Below are 16,196 nucleotides of genomic sequence, written 5' to 3'. Positions count from 1 at the left end.
GGAGGAGAAGGCTGTTCCACTATAGAGGCCTCTGGTCGATCAGAACTTGACAGATTCCCCCAGGCTGAGTTGGATACAAACTTCCCTGGATCTGACATCCAGCTAGACACTTCAGCTACGAAACGGGAGGGTAAAGGAAGCAGTCACGTGTTATTTCAACCATCACGCAGTCTTGCAGCTATCCTGAGCAAGGGCTGGGTGTGAACCAGAGGAGGCAGACGCGCTGGTCCTGGGTTTCTACCCACAGTGCCGAGCTGGCCTCTGGGCTTCTGTGCTGTGATTTCCCAAAGGTCCCTGAGGAAATCACGGCTCCCTGCAGTCCTGCAGCCCTCTCAGGAGAAGTGAAGGTGTCCCTCGAGGATATTTCAGCTGGCTTTTGGTGGCCACGGAATCAGAAGAGGATTGGAAGCCTAGGATACAGATGTCCCTCGCTTGCTCCCACCAGATAAACACCGACTCCTGAGCTTACCAGGCACCTGGAGCTAGGAACTTCCCTGGCGCACCAGCCAGGTCTAGCAGACCACTGGTAAGAATTGCTGACCTGGGAGAGTAGGTCGAGATGTCTGACTGCCCAGTTTCATTGGAGGGGAAGGACAAAGTCAGCAGCAGGTTGAGCAGAAGACTCCCCCATAGTCACGGGAAGACATTCAGTGCAGTAGAACAAGTGTGGGCTCTGTGGAGTTGGCCAGACATGGAGCTGAGTTCTGGCTCTGCCTCTAATAGATTCAGTTAGCCTCTCTGCTTGTTTCCTCATCTCTGAAATGGTCACAGGCAGGGGCTGGTGGAAAGGTTCAAGATTATGCCTGTAATGTGCTTATTAATATGAATGTGAGTTGTTGGTTGCACATGAGCCTGTGGCAAAGGGGCTGACTGGAGCTCTGAGGAGGAAGTAGACAAAAGAGAAAGATGTGTTCTTTGGAGGAGAGAAGGGAACAGGCCAGACGGCTGGGGTTTCAGAGCTACGTCACCTAGCTGGTTTCGTGAGGTTGGGCCCAAGCCCAGGGTGGGGTGTGTGATAGAAACCAACGGCTGCTGCAGCAGGGACAGAAGCAGCCCTGTTTAGCATCCTAAAGCCAAAGAGGCTTTCACATGCTGCAGACCACAGGGTGTACTCCAGTGCCTGAGAGACCTGCAGGAGGAGCACATGGGTGGCAGCGACTGCCACTGCTGTGGTGGAGTGGGGTACATAAGACAGCGTGGACCACGAGGAAGAAGGGTGGGGCACCGTGTGCTGTTGGCTGGGCCAGCATGGGCTCTGCTGGGGCCTAGAAGGCTGGGGAGGGACCGTGCATTTCATTGCCCCACAGATATTTATTGAGCAAGTATGATGTGCCAAATTCTGTGCCAGTTTAACAGCTGCATTACTGTTTGTGTGGAATGCATGTCCCCAAGTAGAAGTGATTATACCAATTTCACAGGCTTGCTGGGGGGAAGGGGTTTTCATGTTTCCTTTCCCAGATCAGTGAGCCCATCAGGTCCCAGCTGAGGAAGGAGCTGACACAGGGACATCTGAAACTCCTTTATTACCCTGAGTATAACAAGTAGAACACGATCACAGTATTAAAAAACAGAGTAGGAATTAGGTGCAGGCTACCACACAGCATGCACCAGGGGGACACATTCCTTTGAGTCTGCAGCTAGTTACTTGGAAAAAGCCAGTTATGATTGTAAAAATTTTATTCTCTTTAATAACAATTCCACTAAAATTATACAAAGTACATTCAATACTTAAGAGTGGCAAGGGTGGGGAGAGGAGGAGAGGAAGCCGGTTTGGCCTGGAAGTATCATCAATCGACTCCAATAAAGGAAGCCCAGCTGGGCTGCAGGAAGTTGGGGGTGTGGAGGTCCAGTTGTAGAAAATAAAAATGTGGATCAGTTTAAAAGAAAAAAAAAAAAGGCCACCCACAAGGAAGCAGGGTGAGCGTGCATGTTCCTGGGGAGGGTGGGAGGCCCAGCCGGCATGCTGCTGCTGGGTGGGGGCTGGCACTCAGGCAGGCTCCGAGTTGGTGGGGGGCAGGTTTTTATGCTTGAAATACTGAACAACTTGTTGGGGCAGCTCTGCCAGCACAGCTTTCGCCAAGGTCTCTTTTGCCGCCTGCAGGGTAGGGTGGAGAGAGGAGAGAGAAAGGATCACTGGATGAAGTGGTGAGGGGCACCATGCCCAGGGAGCTGGTATAGAAGGTGTCCCTGGAGGGCTTCCCTGGTGGCGCAGCGGTTGAGAGTCCGCCTGCCGATGCAGGGGACACGGGTTCGTGCCCCGGTCCGGGAGGATCCCACATGCCGCGGAGCGGCTGCGCCCGTGAGCCATGGCCGCTGAGCCTGCGCGTCCGGAGCCTGTGCTCCGCAACGGGAGAGGCCACAACAGTGAGAGGCCCGCGTACCGAAGGAAAAAAAAAAAAAAGAAGGTGTCCCTGGAGGACAAAACCAGAGCAGAGGACCAGAGCTGTCTAAAACTAGCGTTCCTCAGCCCAGCCCAGGCCTAAAATCCCACCCTTAGCAGTGCTCTCCTTCACATTAAGTGCAGCTCTTACCTGAGCACTCGAGGTGCCTAGGAGTAACGTTTCAGGATGAATCTGTCTATGGGAGGCTTTTGGGGGAAAGAGATGGTGGAGGTGAGCTGCACGGCCTACTCATCCGGCAAACATTTCCTGAGCACCTTCTTGGCTGGTATTAAGGGGTTGTGACTATCTGATTCACTGCTCGGCACCCAGTCACAGGCTGGGCACACCAGGAGCTCGTTCAGTGTCCATGCAGTGCCTGGGTGGCCAACACCCAGCATTTGTCCTCAGGAAGCTCACGTTCGAGAGGAAGGAACTGAACTAGCTCAGGCAAGCCCAGAGGGTACTGGGCAGAGATGTGAGCACCAGTGGTTACAAATCGGAGTGGCCAGTTCTTGCTGGGACTGGCTCCCAGGACCTGAGCCACAGCACCCTGAGGCTTACAGCTGAGGCAGCCGAGGCCAGGAGGAAAGGTCACGGACTTGCCCGAGGCTATACAGTGTGCCTCTGGTCAAATGAAAGCTAGGCGCCAGGCTGGCATCTGACAGACTGATCCCTCTGGGGCTGCCTGCGGGCCCAGCTGCAAGGACAGCAACCAGGGAGCTAATGCCAGCCTCCTTGTAAGCAGACCTGGGTCACCTGCAGATAGGACCAGAGCCACCTCCAGGAGCAAGGGAGGCCACCAGTTCCTCCTAGAGCGGCCCTCAGGGAGAGGAGGCCATCCTAAGATGGGCCCTGTTTTCCACCTGAAGAGGCGGCTGGCGAGGTTTGATTTCCTGGAAAGCCCCTCACGCCTCTGGGCCTTACTCTCATCTCTTTCTACTGGAGTGCTTTCCCCCGCATGGATGACGCCGACTTCTGATTCAGGTTTAGAGGGCAGGTCCTCCGGGAACCCCTGTCCTGGAGCCCCAGTCTGGACTGGGCACTACTCCCTTGAGTTCTGTCAGCTTGCTGAAGCAAGTGCTCATGCAACTGTCATATGGCCTCACCTGGGGGCAGGGCCTTGCATGGTGCCAGGCGGGTAGTAGGCTCTCAGGAGGTACGTAGTCAACAGAGCTGAGGGTAGAGGAGCCTAGGATTGGGCAGACAATCCCAGCGCCTTCATTCTGGATTATTAACTATGGTTGCTGGGGTCCTGTAACCGCCTCCTCCCCAGCCCGGGCCCACACTCACGTTGCGGAATTCTCGAAAGGGCACGAACTGCACGATATCGCGAGCTGCCTCCTCCCCTGTGTGGGAGCGCAGCATGCGGTTGTCCCCGTCCAGGAACTCCATGGCAGCGAAGTCGGCGTTACCCACGCCCACGATGATGATGGACATGGGCAGCTTGGAGGCCTGCACCACGGCGTGCCGCGTCTCCTCCATGTCGCTGATGACACCGTCCGTGATGATAAGGAGGATGAAGTATTGCTGTGGAGGGGGTCAACAGGCGCTCAGCACAGCCCTCGGCCCCTGGCCACCCTTCCCCTCCATCCTTTCCCAATCTCCCCAAACCCTCTGACCCCTGGGAGGAAGGTGGCTCGTCTCCCCGAGCTGTTGCTGAACCCTAGCCACCTCCCTAGGCAGCCACCTCTCAGTGCTTGGGCCCTGTAGGCCTCTCCTCCGTCACAGCTGGAAGCACAAACTGCTCTCTTCCTCCTGCCCTGTGTAATGTCAGACTCCCCAGCTTGGGGGTTTGAGAGCCCCAGACTCCAGGCCTGGCTCTGACAGTGGCTACACCGTGGGACTCTGGGCAACTGAGTCAACTCGCCGTGCCTCAGTTCCTTCGTCTGCAAAGTGGGAATTCCTGCACCTCTCAGAGAGACCACGCTGGCTCGGTAATCGACAGCTGCATCTGTGGCAGAGTGAGGCCCACCGCTGGTGAGGAATATGCATTCTGGCTTGTGGACTCTGGGAGCAGCCTCCCCTTCTCTGCTCCACCTTCACGTGAACACCTGTGATGCTGCTCGTTCCCCATTACCACAGCCGGCCTCAGAGACCCCTTGCAGGAGCTAAGCAGATCATCTAGGTCAGTGCTTCTGGGATTGTGGGACTCTGCTGGCAACAAGCAGACCTGGAGGCACACCCCAGACACAGCATCAGTCACAGTGGAAAGGGTATTGGTTTTTTTTTTTTTTTAAAGAAGATGTTGGGGCTAGGAGTTTATTTACTTATTTATTTTTGCTGTGTTGGGTCTTCGTTTCTGTGTGAGAGCTTTCTCTAGTTGCAGCGAGCGGGGGCCACTCTTCATTACGGTGCGCGGGCCTCTCACTGTCGCGGCCTCTCTTGTTGCAGAGCACAGGCTCCAGATGCGCAAGTTCAGTAATTGTGGCTCACGGGCCCAGCTGCTCCATGGCATGTGGGGTCTTCCCGGACCAGGGCTCGAACCCGTGTCCCCTGCATTAGCAGGCAGATTCTCAAACACTACGCCACCAGGGAAGCCCAGGGTATTGGTTTTGCAGTGGTCTTTGAATTCTACAAACTGCACCCAGGAGGCAGTCTCAGTTTGGTGCTTATGTGTCCCTCTTGCTAACCTTCCTTATTAAAAAAAGAGAGAAAAGGCAGGAAGCTCAGAGCTCCAGGGACAGCAGTCTCTAGGTAGACTTCGACACCACTCTGCAGCCTGGTGTATTTATTTTTACTGTTACTCTCTATGGCAAGTGGTAAGTAACTTTTCCCTTAGAGTGGGTTATAGTTTCTTTATAAAATTATTTACATGAAAAAAATATGAATAATTAGTGTAGGTGACAGGTGGCCATAGCATAGACTGGAGGTGGGGAGTGAGTGAATGAAGTTCAGGAAATCTCACTGGATGATCTCACTGGAAGCCCCAGCATTCCTAGCTGCCTAAGACCTCATTTTCAACTCGGCTCTGTGCTTAGCATCCTCTGGCCCCTTTTGGGGAACTCAGTTTTCCCCATACATAAGATGAACAGAAAAGCCCTTGTGGCCCTAATGTTCTCTGTTTGGGGCTTCTGCCTTCTCTTCTGACCCTTCTGATTCTCAGGAGAGGAAACGGGGACCCAGACTAGTCAACGTCATGGAGCTAAAAAGGGGAGAACCAAGCTAGCCCCCAAGTCATCATTTGGCCACCTTCTCACCCAGCAAAGCCATTTGCTCCCTGGGAAACATACAGAGACCACATGTTCAGCCATCGAGGATGCCTAGCTCTCCTGCCTATCCCCCAAGCACAACCTGAAAGGAATGAACCATGTGGAGGTACGAATGCCACCATCCTAACCCCCAACCCTCGACAGCAGTAGTCCAACTCCTCCTGAACAGTACCTTTAAGAGGCCGAAAGCTTGGCTGGGGATGGATACCTGTTGCTATGGAGATGGCAGCCTGAATTCCTGTAGTGGAGGGCTGCTGCTGCCAGTCCCCATTCCTGGGGTTGAGGGGCACCTCATAAGCTCATCCAGACCCTTGTCCCCTCATAGCCCACCATCATTCTAGCCAGCACCCCCTCCTTAAGTGGCCCTCTAACCCCACTTCCATCCCACCAAAAATAGTCCATGGCAGTATTTCTGGGGCACCTAGGCTGGCAGGAGGGAAGAAGGCATTGAGAGGCCTAGCAATGAGGACAGAAAAGAATACTTGGCCTTGGGTGACAGGCCTCACCACTCGGGGTGGGACTGGTCTCCAAGCCCCCTCCAGCTCCGATGGCTGTCTCCCACCCTCCTCCCCACATGGCCCTCTTGGCTCTCCCTTTCCACCAGCCACGTGTCTACATTAGGAGACTTGGAGCACGCAGGCCGAGGCCTCCCTCACAGCCTTGGAGCCTTCTTCCCCACGGCCTGGGTTCCTGCAGAACAGTAGGCACCAACTGAAAAGGTGAGTCACGGTGGTGGTGACTACACATGCTCCGTGTCATCCTCACGCTGGGATTCTCCTTTTGGAGGTTGGGGAGACAGGCTTAGGCTGAGAGAGGTTCAGTGACTTGCTCAAGGACTCACAGCCAGGAATGGCACAGCTGAGATTCAAGCCCAAGCCTTAACTCCAAAGTTAGGGCTCTTTCCACAATGGCAGCAGTGGCCAGTAGCTGTCTCTCCAATAGTGGGGCCTGGCAGGGAGAAGCGAAGTGCCACTGACCAGTCCTAGGCTTCATGCCCATCCCAGGCAAAAATGAGGTTGTCCAGTAGCCTCTAAGGTCTACTGCAACCCTAGGGGTCCATGATCCCATCCCCAAGACAGAGGGGAGGTGGCGGTGGGGGGGGGGCTGTGGAAGGGGAGAAAAGGGTGGAATCAGGCAGGAGGAGGTGGGAAGAGCCTCTGCTGTCCCCATGCATAGTCCTGGTCTACCCTACCCCAAGCTTTCCCACCTCCATGCCTTTCCTGGTTTACTTTCTTCTGCCTGGCGTACCCTCCCCAGCCACAGCTCCAAGACCTCTCTGAGCGTCTACTCCTCCATCCCGAGTGGATGTGAGGGCTCCCCCAAGCCCTGAGCTCTGCTTTCGCTGCCAGCGATTACTCCTTGGGGCAGGCTTCTCTGGATACTCCTCTCCCCCCATGCCCTTAGAGCTCCTCAGGGCAGCCCCTCCCCTCACACCTCTGCATCTCAGGGGCCTGGCACCCTGTGCGGGCTCCATAAACACAGCCAACTGCTGCCAGGTCGAACCCAAACCCCAAATTTCCAACACATTTCAAGGACAGAGTATCTCTAGCATTTACCCAAGAGGTTCTTCAGGCTTCCAGGGCTGTAAATAGCCACTTCCCCTAATGCATTTAACATGTGATTTGATTTATAAGAAACTGACTTGACCACAACAGTTCCAGGCAGAGTCCGGGGAAGCTGCACTCATCCCTAGCTTACTTCTGAGAAGTTGGCTGCTGAGGGCCTTGGGGAGTGGAGGGAAATTTCCAGGGTGCTGGCTGCTTCCCAGTTCCCCCTCCACTATGGCACCAGGTGCCTAGGTAGCCAACTATCAATGGGCCATGGATGGGAAGGCCCAAGTCACATGGGTCAGAGCAGAGGGAAGGATGAGGCCCCACAGTAGGAGTCCCCTGGTACCACCCAACCTCTTAATACCTTTCAGTGACTCCCCACTGCCCTTAAGAGAAAATCCAGATTCCTTACTGGCTTCAAAGGCATTTGTGGGAGCTGGCCTACCTTCTCAACCTCATCCACCCCCACCCACCCCTCTTATATCACACTCCTTCCCTTAGTTACACCACACACCATGCCTTCAAGTCTTTGCCTATGCTGTTCCCTCTGCCCGGGACACTCCACACATGCACACGCACACACATACACACCCTTTATGAGACTAACTCTTAAGCATCCTCCAAGTCTCAGCTTGGACATCACTTTTCCAGGAAGCCTGCCCTGAGCCCTCTGTCGGGTTAGATGCCACCTTCATAATCCTATAATTCTGTCATCACAGTTTTAATTGGCTGGCATCACAGCTGCTGTTCCTGGCCTGGCTCCCCACAAGACCACAGGTCCTGGAAGGGCAGAGGCTCTGGCTTGCGCATCATGGTCTCCCCAGTGCCGCAGAGAAACATACGCGGTAGAGATGAGCTGCGTGAATGAATGGGAGAACACAGGCCTGCCTAGAGAGATGCTTCCACCATCTGCTCTTGATTTCCTGTGCGTGGGTGTGCATGCATGCTCGTGTGTGGGGGACAGGGAGGATGAAGCCACACAAGCAGCTGTATGAAAGCATCAGGTAATGCACAATTTCCTTTTGCCTTAGGCCTACATGGGCTCAGCATCACCAAATGCCGGCCCAAGAGGTGTCCTAAGAAGATTCATCCGCTCACGTTTATTAGGTGCTATTGTGTGCCAGGCACTGTGCTGAGCAATTTGGATGCTGAGCTGGTTGAATCCTTGCAATGCTTCTATTAGGCAGGTACTGTGTTCCATCATCCTCATTGTACAGGTGAGAAAACTGAAGTTCAGAGAGCTTAATAAGCAACCTGCTCTGGGTCACACAGGAAGTGCGGGAGCTGGGGTCTGAACCAGGTCGATGGGCCTCCAAACATTGAGGCATCCCCACCTTCAGTGCACGGTGAGATGGACGGAGTAAAGGCAGGAGGTAGAGAATTATCTGTATCTTCTTGGACATCAGAGTAGGAGAGGCTAGTAGAGACCCCTGGCTCGCCTCCTGCAGCCCAGAGATGCTGGCCGAAAGTCACACAGCTGGGGTGGGTAACAGTGCTTCCCCAGTGTGAGGGAGCCAGGGAAGGCTGCCTCCTCAGGTTGGGAGGACCTGGTCATGACGAAAGCGGCTGGGGTACTGTGAGGATTAGGACTTGTTCACAGAAAGGGCCCAGTTCTTCCCTCTAGAGGGCCCTCAGCAGCTGTTCCCCAGAATGCAAAGACACCTTCCTGGTGGTCCCCAGGGCCCAAGCCCCTCCCCTAGGATCCAGCAGACACAGGCCCCTTCTCCCCAGGACCTCATCTCCTGCCCAGTCCTGCCCCTGCCTGGCAGGTGAAAGAGCCTGAGAGGAACACTGGCCTTCATTCCTGCTCCGCCCCTTTTTTTTTCCCTTAAACAAGAATGCAGGCCTTTCTTCCATCCCTCTGAAAGCTGGTTCAGGCAGATAAGTCTGGGCGGGACAATGGCCTGGCTGGCTTAGGCATCCAAAGGGTGTGCAAGCTGAGGGGCTACCCCTCACTCTGCCCCCTCCATCCAGCTCTAGCCCAGCACCCCAGGAATTTAAAAACACCACTCCCAGGTCCTCCCCACTTGTCCCAGTTCATAAAGGAAATAGGCTCAGGGCAGGAAGGGACTTGTCTCAGGCCCTCAGCTGCCATCACCAAGACCAGGACTAGAGCAAGTCACACTCCCTGAAGCAGAAACGACCAGGACCATCTTCAGTCTGACATCGTGCACTGACCTCCATCACTAGCATCTGCCATCCCCTCTGCCTGGAGGGCTCTTCCCAGAATGCTCTGCCACCTGTCCTTCCTCATCCTCAGGTCTCTTTGGGTGCCAGCTGTTGTGTTATCACATTTAATCCTAACACCACCTCCTTAAGGTAGGTCCTATTAGTATTCCTATGGTACAAACAAGGCTCAGAGAGGGTAAGTTTACCCAGGTCACCCAGTGAGGGATGGGCAGGGGCTGGATTCAAACCCTGGCAGGCTGACCCCAGGACCCCCTTTCCCACAGACCCTCTGCTGCCTCCCAGACAGACCACACATACTGCTGTCCTGCCCTCCCCAGGCTGGCCCTGGTGTCCTCCTCTCTTTCTCATAACCTCCCCTTCTTTTATCTTTGCCTCCATCTTCGGGAAGGCAACCTCTACCTCAGTGACTGAGCAGGTGCCTCCCTCCTCTGGGCAGTCCCAATGGGACCAGGTTCCTTTCCTTCTGAGAGAGGCCCTGGCTGAGTCACCTCTTCCCAGCTCCTCGCACAGTGCACAGCACACAAAAGGGGCCAACTTAAATCCATCCGTTCCCAGAACATGAGCGTCTGCCACAGCATGGGCCACCAAGTAGATGACGGACAACACTGTGGGGCTGAGAGGCCAACCAGGGAGACACCCAGTAGACAGAAACGTGGAGTATGTGAAGGAGATGTTGCCACCGTCATCAGAGTCCAGACGGGAATAAACAGAGAAGGCAGGAGATAGGTTTCAGGTGGGTGGGCAAGGAAGGCTGCAGGGAGGTGGCGTTTGAGGGACACTGAGGGATGGGACAGAGCAAGCCAGGGAGAGAGGAGAAGAACCTCCAAGCAGAAGAGACGGCAGAACAAAGGATCTGCTGGGAGACAAGCTTGGTGTCTTTGAGGAATAGGAACAAGGTCAGTGGTGGAATGGTCACAAGTAAAGGAAGGGGTGTGGGGTTGCGGGAAGGAGAGGCCAGGAGGGGGTAGGATCTGATGTGCACAGCTAAAGGACCCTCTAGCAGGAGCATGGATAGGAGGGGCAAGAGGGGTGAGGGGACGGCCGTGGTGTCCAATGAGAGATGACAGTGGCCGTGGTAATGGGGAAGCGAGCGAGTTGAGGATAGTATTTTGGAGGCAGAGTGAAAAGGACAGTCAGGAAAGGACTTCAGCACTTGTGCAGCAACCCTTTCCTTCCAGGGGAGGAGGAAGCCCACACAGGGGCAGAGGCTGTGGCGGTGGCTCGGGGGCCTGGTCAGGTGGGAGTTGGACCCACGTCCCAGCCCGGGCTCCACCACCCTAGGGCCGGGTGCTGGGTTCCCAGACTTGGCTCAGCTCCTCGGGGCCGTAGCCCTGGGGCAGGGGCTGGTGGATGGCAGGCGAGGTGGGCAAGGTGACCCTTGGTGACTCCAGCACTGGGCCTGGAGCTAGGTGCAGGGAGAGGACCTGGGATGCAGCTGCCCAGGATGGCCGTTTGCCATATATTCCAGATGCCACACAGCAGCCCTGGCAGCCTCAGGCTTGAGCCTCGTCACTGAGCGCCGGACCCGGGCCAGACGGTTCCAAACTCTTCAGCGTGAGGTGGCGGCTGCTCTAATGGGAACTGGGTGGCCCAGAGGGTCAGCCTGAGGGCTGCAGGGACTACAGTCTCCGGGTTTCCCTCTGCCTGGAGGCACTTCCCATTAATCACAGCCCCTATTTCCTACTAAGCACCGAACGGATGGAATTGCTGTCTGTCCTGGAGTCTGTGCTCCAGGAATCCAGAACCAGTCAAGTTGAGCTGCTTTCAACCCCCTTCCCATCCCTGCTAGTAAACTAAGGTGGAGAGGCCGGGGCTCACCTAGGATTTTAGAACAAGGGGAGGCAGAACATCCAGCTCGCCAGCCAGCCCCACGGGTGGGTAGGGTAGGAAGGACAGACCTCCATCTGGCAGGGAAGGCCCAGCCTGTGCCAGCCCTATCCTGCACGTCCACGCCAGTGATCACCTACTCACCATGGCTGTCTGCTGCTGCGTGGCTTGGGCCGCAAACCGGGCCACGTGGTTGACGATAGGAGAGAAATTGGTGGGACCGTAGAAGCGGATGTGGGGCAGGCAAGCCGAATATGCCTGGGCGATGCCGTCCACGCCTGCCTCGGGGAGAAGACTCTGGATCAGCCAGGTCCTCCCTGACCCTGCACCCACTCTCATCCCAATTGCTGCCCACCCCAAATGCCCCCTGCCGTGGCCAGTCTGGGCCCTGTGGTACTGGAAGCTCCGGAGGGCAGGGCCAGAGTGGTGTAAAGAGCCCTGAACGTGGAGTCTGACCTTAGTTCCAATTCCTGCCTTTACCACTTCTTAGCTGTGGGATCTGGGGGAAGTTATTTAAGCCTGTTTCCTTGTCTGTCAAGGAGACTAGTAATCTACACCCTCGGGAAGCTGGCAGGAGGGTGTCCAGCAGGCTCCTCCCAGCGAAGGCACAGGCAGAACCTGCGGTAATACTTTGGGGTCACAGGGAGCCACCTGGAGGTCCATTCTGGACACGCTATGGCTTCTCAGGGTTGCTGGGGGAACTGAGATGCTTGCACAGCTCTGCAGACAGTAGGTGCTCTGTAAATAGCCACCATTACAAGGCTAAGAATACCCCCCTGCTCTGCTGTCCTGTCCAGAAGGCCTCTGGCCAGAGATGAGGTTGACCAATCTGAACTTGGATAAAACATCTCGGCAGACCTACTCCAAACCAGACAGGCCCCAGCAGGAGGACAGGGCCACGCTTTCAGCCAACAGAGGCCCATGGCTTCTGAGTTACAGCATCATCCCCATCGTGGTGACTTGATGCATTTCCCTTCCAAGTACAAACCTGACCCAGCTTCAGGGATTCCCAGGGAAGGTAGATGCTACGCCCAAGGGAAGTCCTAGGCTGAAAGCTCTCATGGTGTCAGGAACCACCCTCTTCCATACCCACCTGGGAGCCCCTTCTCTTTCACTGTTTCTTAACTGACTCTGGGAGGCTCAGAAGTCCTCTTAGGCCTGGGGCAGGGAAAGCACAGACACCACGTACGCTGCCTGCCCCTCCCTCTTGCCCAGCACCCCCGCCCAGGCCATGCTCAATCCTTAGGTGCCAAGGCTCCCTGTGGAAGGTGGGGAAACAGTGGGGCAGGACAAGAATGGGCCCTCCCAGTGAGGGCAGAAGGGAGGTGAGAGGCAGGTGTGTCATTTGCTGCTCTCACCTCCTCCTGGTCTACACAGGGCTTTATGCCAGCACTTCCCTTAATTCTCACCTGACCACCCAGTGAGGTGAGCTACCCTGGTATCACACCTCCTTGAGGGAGGTGAGGAGGCAGAGGCCCAGTGGGGTGCAGTGATCTCTCCGAGGTCACACAGCCAGAAAAGGGCAGCAGCTGGCCTTGAATCCAGGGCCACCTGACTCCAAATTCCAGCTTCTCCCCATCTGCCACACTGAGCAAGTGCAAGGGGAGGGGAGAGAAAAGAACAGAAACCACTACTCCTCCCCCGCATCTGCCCAGGGAGATGGCCAGGCCTGGCGTAAACCCAGGGCAGATGCAGGTGGGCTTGACACTCACCTGAGCAGAAGGGGTTGGTGGGGTTAAAGTTGATGGCAAACTCATGGGAGACCTGAAATGCAGAGAAAATGATGAGCTGAAAGCCTCCTGGCCCAAACCTGGGCCCAGGCCCACCTGCTGCCAGGCAAGGCTCCCTCTGAGGGAACCTGGCTCTTTGCCACCCTGACCCCAGGTCAAGGCTACTGATACCCCTGCATCTGCTTTCACCTCCACTGCTGGGTCTGACCCACAGACAGGCCTAACCACCCTCAGTAACAGAAGAAACAGAAACTTCCACACCACCCCAATCTCTTCCGGGGGGTCAGGGCTGTCTATGCCTCCTCGCCCCCACTATAAGAGTCCCTAGGGACTTCCCTGGTGGTGCGGTGGTTGAGAATCCGCCTGCCAATGCAGGGGACTCGGGTTCAAGCCCTGGTCCGGGAAGATCCCACATTCCGCGGAGCAACTAAGCCCCTGAGCCACAACTACTGAGCCTGCGCTCTAGAGCCCGAAAGCCACAACTATTGAGCCCACGTGCCACAACTACTGAAGCCCGCACGCCTAGAGCTCAACAAGAGAAGCCACTGCAACGAGAAGCATGCGCACTGCAACAAAGAGTAGTCCCCACTCACCGCAACTAGAGAAAGCCCACAGGCAGCAACGAAGACCCAAAGCAGCCGGGGGGAAAAGAAAGAGTCCTTGAGTAGGGTGGAGATGCATCTGAGGGTGGCGGGTTCAAGGAGCAGTTGGAGTGCTCCCTCATCACCTGCTTTTTCTGTGGTGGGGCTATAACTAGAGTTCCACTTCTTCAGGCTTTGAGTGCTTTCCCCCACCCTACTAATAAGCACGAGTGCTTGGAAGGGAGCCCACCTTATGCCAGCGAGCCAAACTGGGGCTTAGCTGACAACCCACTTACAGCTGGACTGGGGGATCAGGAAGCATAATGGGGCCAGAAGGGCAGGGAATAGAGAGCCCTGTCCCAGTTCCTACAGACCCAGCCCCTAGCCCGGGGGCATCATCAGAGGCTGACCCTGCACACTCCCGGATGCCGCTGGCCTACAGAGGGACTGATAACTAGACCCCATTCAGGACTGTGGGTCAGACTTCAGTGGCTGCAGAACCCAGGGCCTCAGGAGAGGCCAGAGCTCAGATGGTAGGACCATCCTCCCTCCCTCCCCTGCTGCCTCCGTCAAAACCCCCACTCGGCCCCTTCCCTGTGAACCGTGTGCCACAGTCTACGTTCAGGGCTTTGCTAGCATCCCCTCACTCCTTCTTTGCAACAATCCAACAGACAAAGGCCTGGTATTACTCCCTTTTTCTGATGTAAAACCAAGACAGAATGGACCAGAATGTTTCCCCATTTACTGAAGGGGAGAGTTGGGACTAGAACTGAAATCAGGCTGCCTCCTGAGCTCACAATCCATAAACCCACTAACCTGAGAAGGTGTTCCTCCCCTGAGGAGTTTAAATGGGAGGGTCAAGAGATGTCCAGGGGGGAGGGACCTCCACCCTCGGAGGCTGGAGGAGCGCTCCAGTCCAGGCGCAAATCCCAGGCAGACGCTTTAGCTCCGAGACACTGCAGAGGGGTGCTGGGAGGCCCTACCGAGCCCGACATCCGCATTTTACAAGTAAACTGACTGAGGCCCAGAGAGGGGAAGTCAGGTGCTGAGGCCACACAGAAGAACAGACCTGAGGCCCAGGTCCCTCAAACCTGGTAAAGGGGTTGGGCCGCTGACCTTGGGGAGCCCTTCTGGGCCAAGACGGGAAGGACTCAGCAGAGGAATTCACCCCATCACTGCCCTGTGCCTGGCAGCCTGAGGAGAAGACCCCTACCTGTTCAGGGGAATGGGCTTTTCTGTTCTTTGCTCCCTCAGCCCTAAGTGCTTGACATGGAGCCATTCCCCTGATGCCCCTCTTGGGCCCTGTTCCTACCCAGGGGCCCTCTTCACCCTGTCCCCAGCCCAGGCTCCAGGTGTGGGGGCTGGAGGTCCTTGTTGCCATGGAAACTTCATGAGCCTCTATAGTGACTAAGAGGGGGGCTTGTACAGAGGGGGCTGAGAGAGGAAAATGGTTGCCAGGGAAACAGGCCTCCCTTGGGCCAACAACTTCCTGCAAAATCAGATTTTAGGAGATTTTACAGACCAAGGGGGAAAAGCCCCCTCCTGATAGGGATGGATTAATATTCTGTTTTCTCAGCCACCCAAATTCTAACTTCTCCATTTTTTTTCCTCTATTAAGGGGAGAGTGGGGCCTGGTGGTCAAGTGGGTGGGGCTGTGGGAGGTTACCCATCTACCCTGGAGGCCTCCCAAGTCATCTACTCCACCCAGCAGCTCCACTTCACAGGTGGAAAAACTGAGGTTCAGAGGGGGCCAAGGAATGCCCAGGTCACTCGAGTGAGCCACAGCAGAGCCGGGACCAGATCTGGGGGACAGGAGTTCACGTTGTCTGTAGCAGCCCAGCCCCCTCCCACACTTGCTGCCCTAGTTTGCCCGAGAAATGCCAGCAAACACGACAAGCTTCCTGGAGGCCACCCCAAGCCGATTAGGGGCCCCTGGGGACTGGCCAGCCACAGGTCTTTGCCCTGGGACTCCCTGCTGCCTTCTGACGATCAATGGTCCCGTTCACCCCACCTGGCCAGGCCCAGCCCATGGTCTTGAGTTACTTAAGAGGCTGTTCCCTCTGGTCCTGGCAGGGCAGTAGATGGTGGCATGGAGAGAGTCGAAGGGATCTCAGAGTGACCATCCTCTCTGAGCCTCAGTTTTCCCATCTATAAAGTGGGGAGAGTCATAAACTGTGCTCCTCTCCACCCCAGACCTTGTGCAGGCCTGTCCTTCAGCCTGATCCCTCTCTTCATCTGACCAATTCTGGCTCATTTTGAAAGGCCAATGTTTCCTGAGTCCCTCAGCCACTACCCAGGTCAGGGGTCCTCTTGGGGCTCACCTGGACCAGGCCCAGGGAGGGACTGAGGTCCTGAGGGCAGGCAGCTGAGTGGCACGCTCCTTCCAACTTCCCACACTCAGAGAAACAACACCTCTGCCTGCTCAGGCCCCTGGGCCCCAAATTTACTGTCAACAATCACGTACTGCATGCCTGGAGCCAGACACAGCAAGAAGGAGACCAAGTGCCCTCCCTGAGACAATGAGCAAATCAACACATACAAAGTGACCACAAAATTCCGAGGCAGGGAGGAGGGGCCCCATGTGCGCACGCTCAAGGTAGTCCTTCTAGAGGAAATGATCTCTCGGCTAAGCAGCAGCAATGGGAAGTCAGTGAAAGGGGGCAAAAGGCCAGGGGAAGACCACATGCAAAGACCCTGAGGTAGGAACGAACAGAAGAAGGTTCATGTG

At 55.9% G+C, this 16,196-nt stretch overlaps 1 protein-coding gene across 1 annotated transcript in view; it reads right to left on the bottom strand.

Annotated features, from left to right (window-relative positions):
• Window positions 1-1,540: 1,540 nt before the first annotated feature.
• The window catches only part of CPNE2 (copine 2), a 53,226-nt gene continuing 38,570 nt past the window's right edge, over window positions 1,541-16,196 (bottom strand). Inside the window, exons 13-16 of the mRNA XM_082677512.1 lie at window positions 12,870-12,921; window positions 11,302-11,435; window positions 3,672-3,908; window positions 1,541-2,095 (exon numbers count right to left, since the gene is read on the bottom strand). Of these exons, the coding sequence (XP_082533638.1) occupies window positions 1,988-2,095; window positions 3,672-3,908; window positions 11,302-11,435; window positions 12,870-12,921 (531 nt within the window). The 3' untranslated portion in view covers window positions 1,541-1,987. The remainder of the gene's footprint in view (window positions 2,096-3,671; window positions 3,909-11,301; window positions 11,436-12,869; window positions 12,922-16,196) is intronic.

Source organism: Grampus griseus, assembly GCF_964374135.1.
Source record: "Grampus griseus genome assembly, chromosome: 19".
In the NCBI taxonomy this organism is placed as follows: domain Eukaryota; kingdom Metazoa; phylum Chordata; class Mammalia; order Artiodactyla; family Delphinidae; genus Grampus; species Grampus griseus.
The sequence above is the reverse complement of the archived record's forward strand: the minus strand, read 5'-3'. Positions and strand labels throughout refer to the sequence as shown.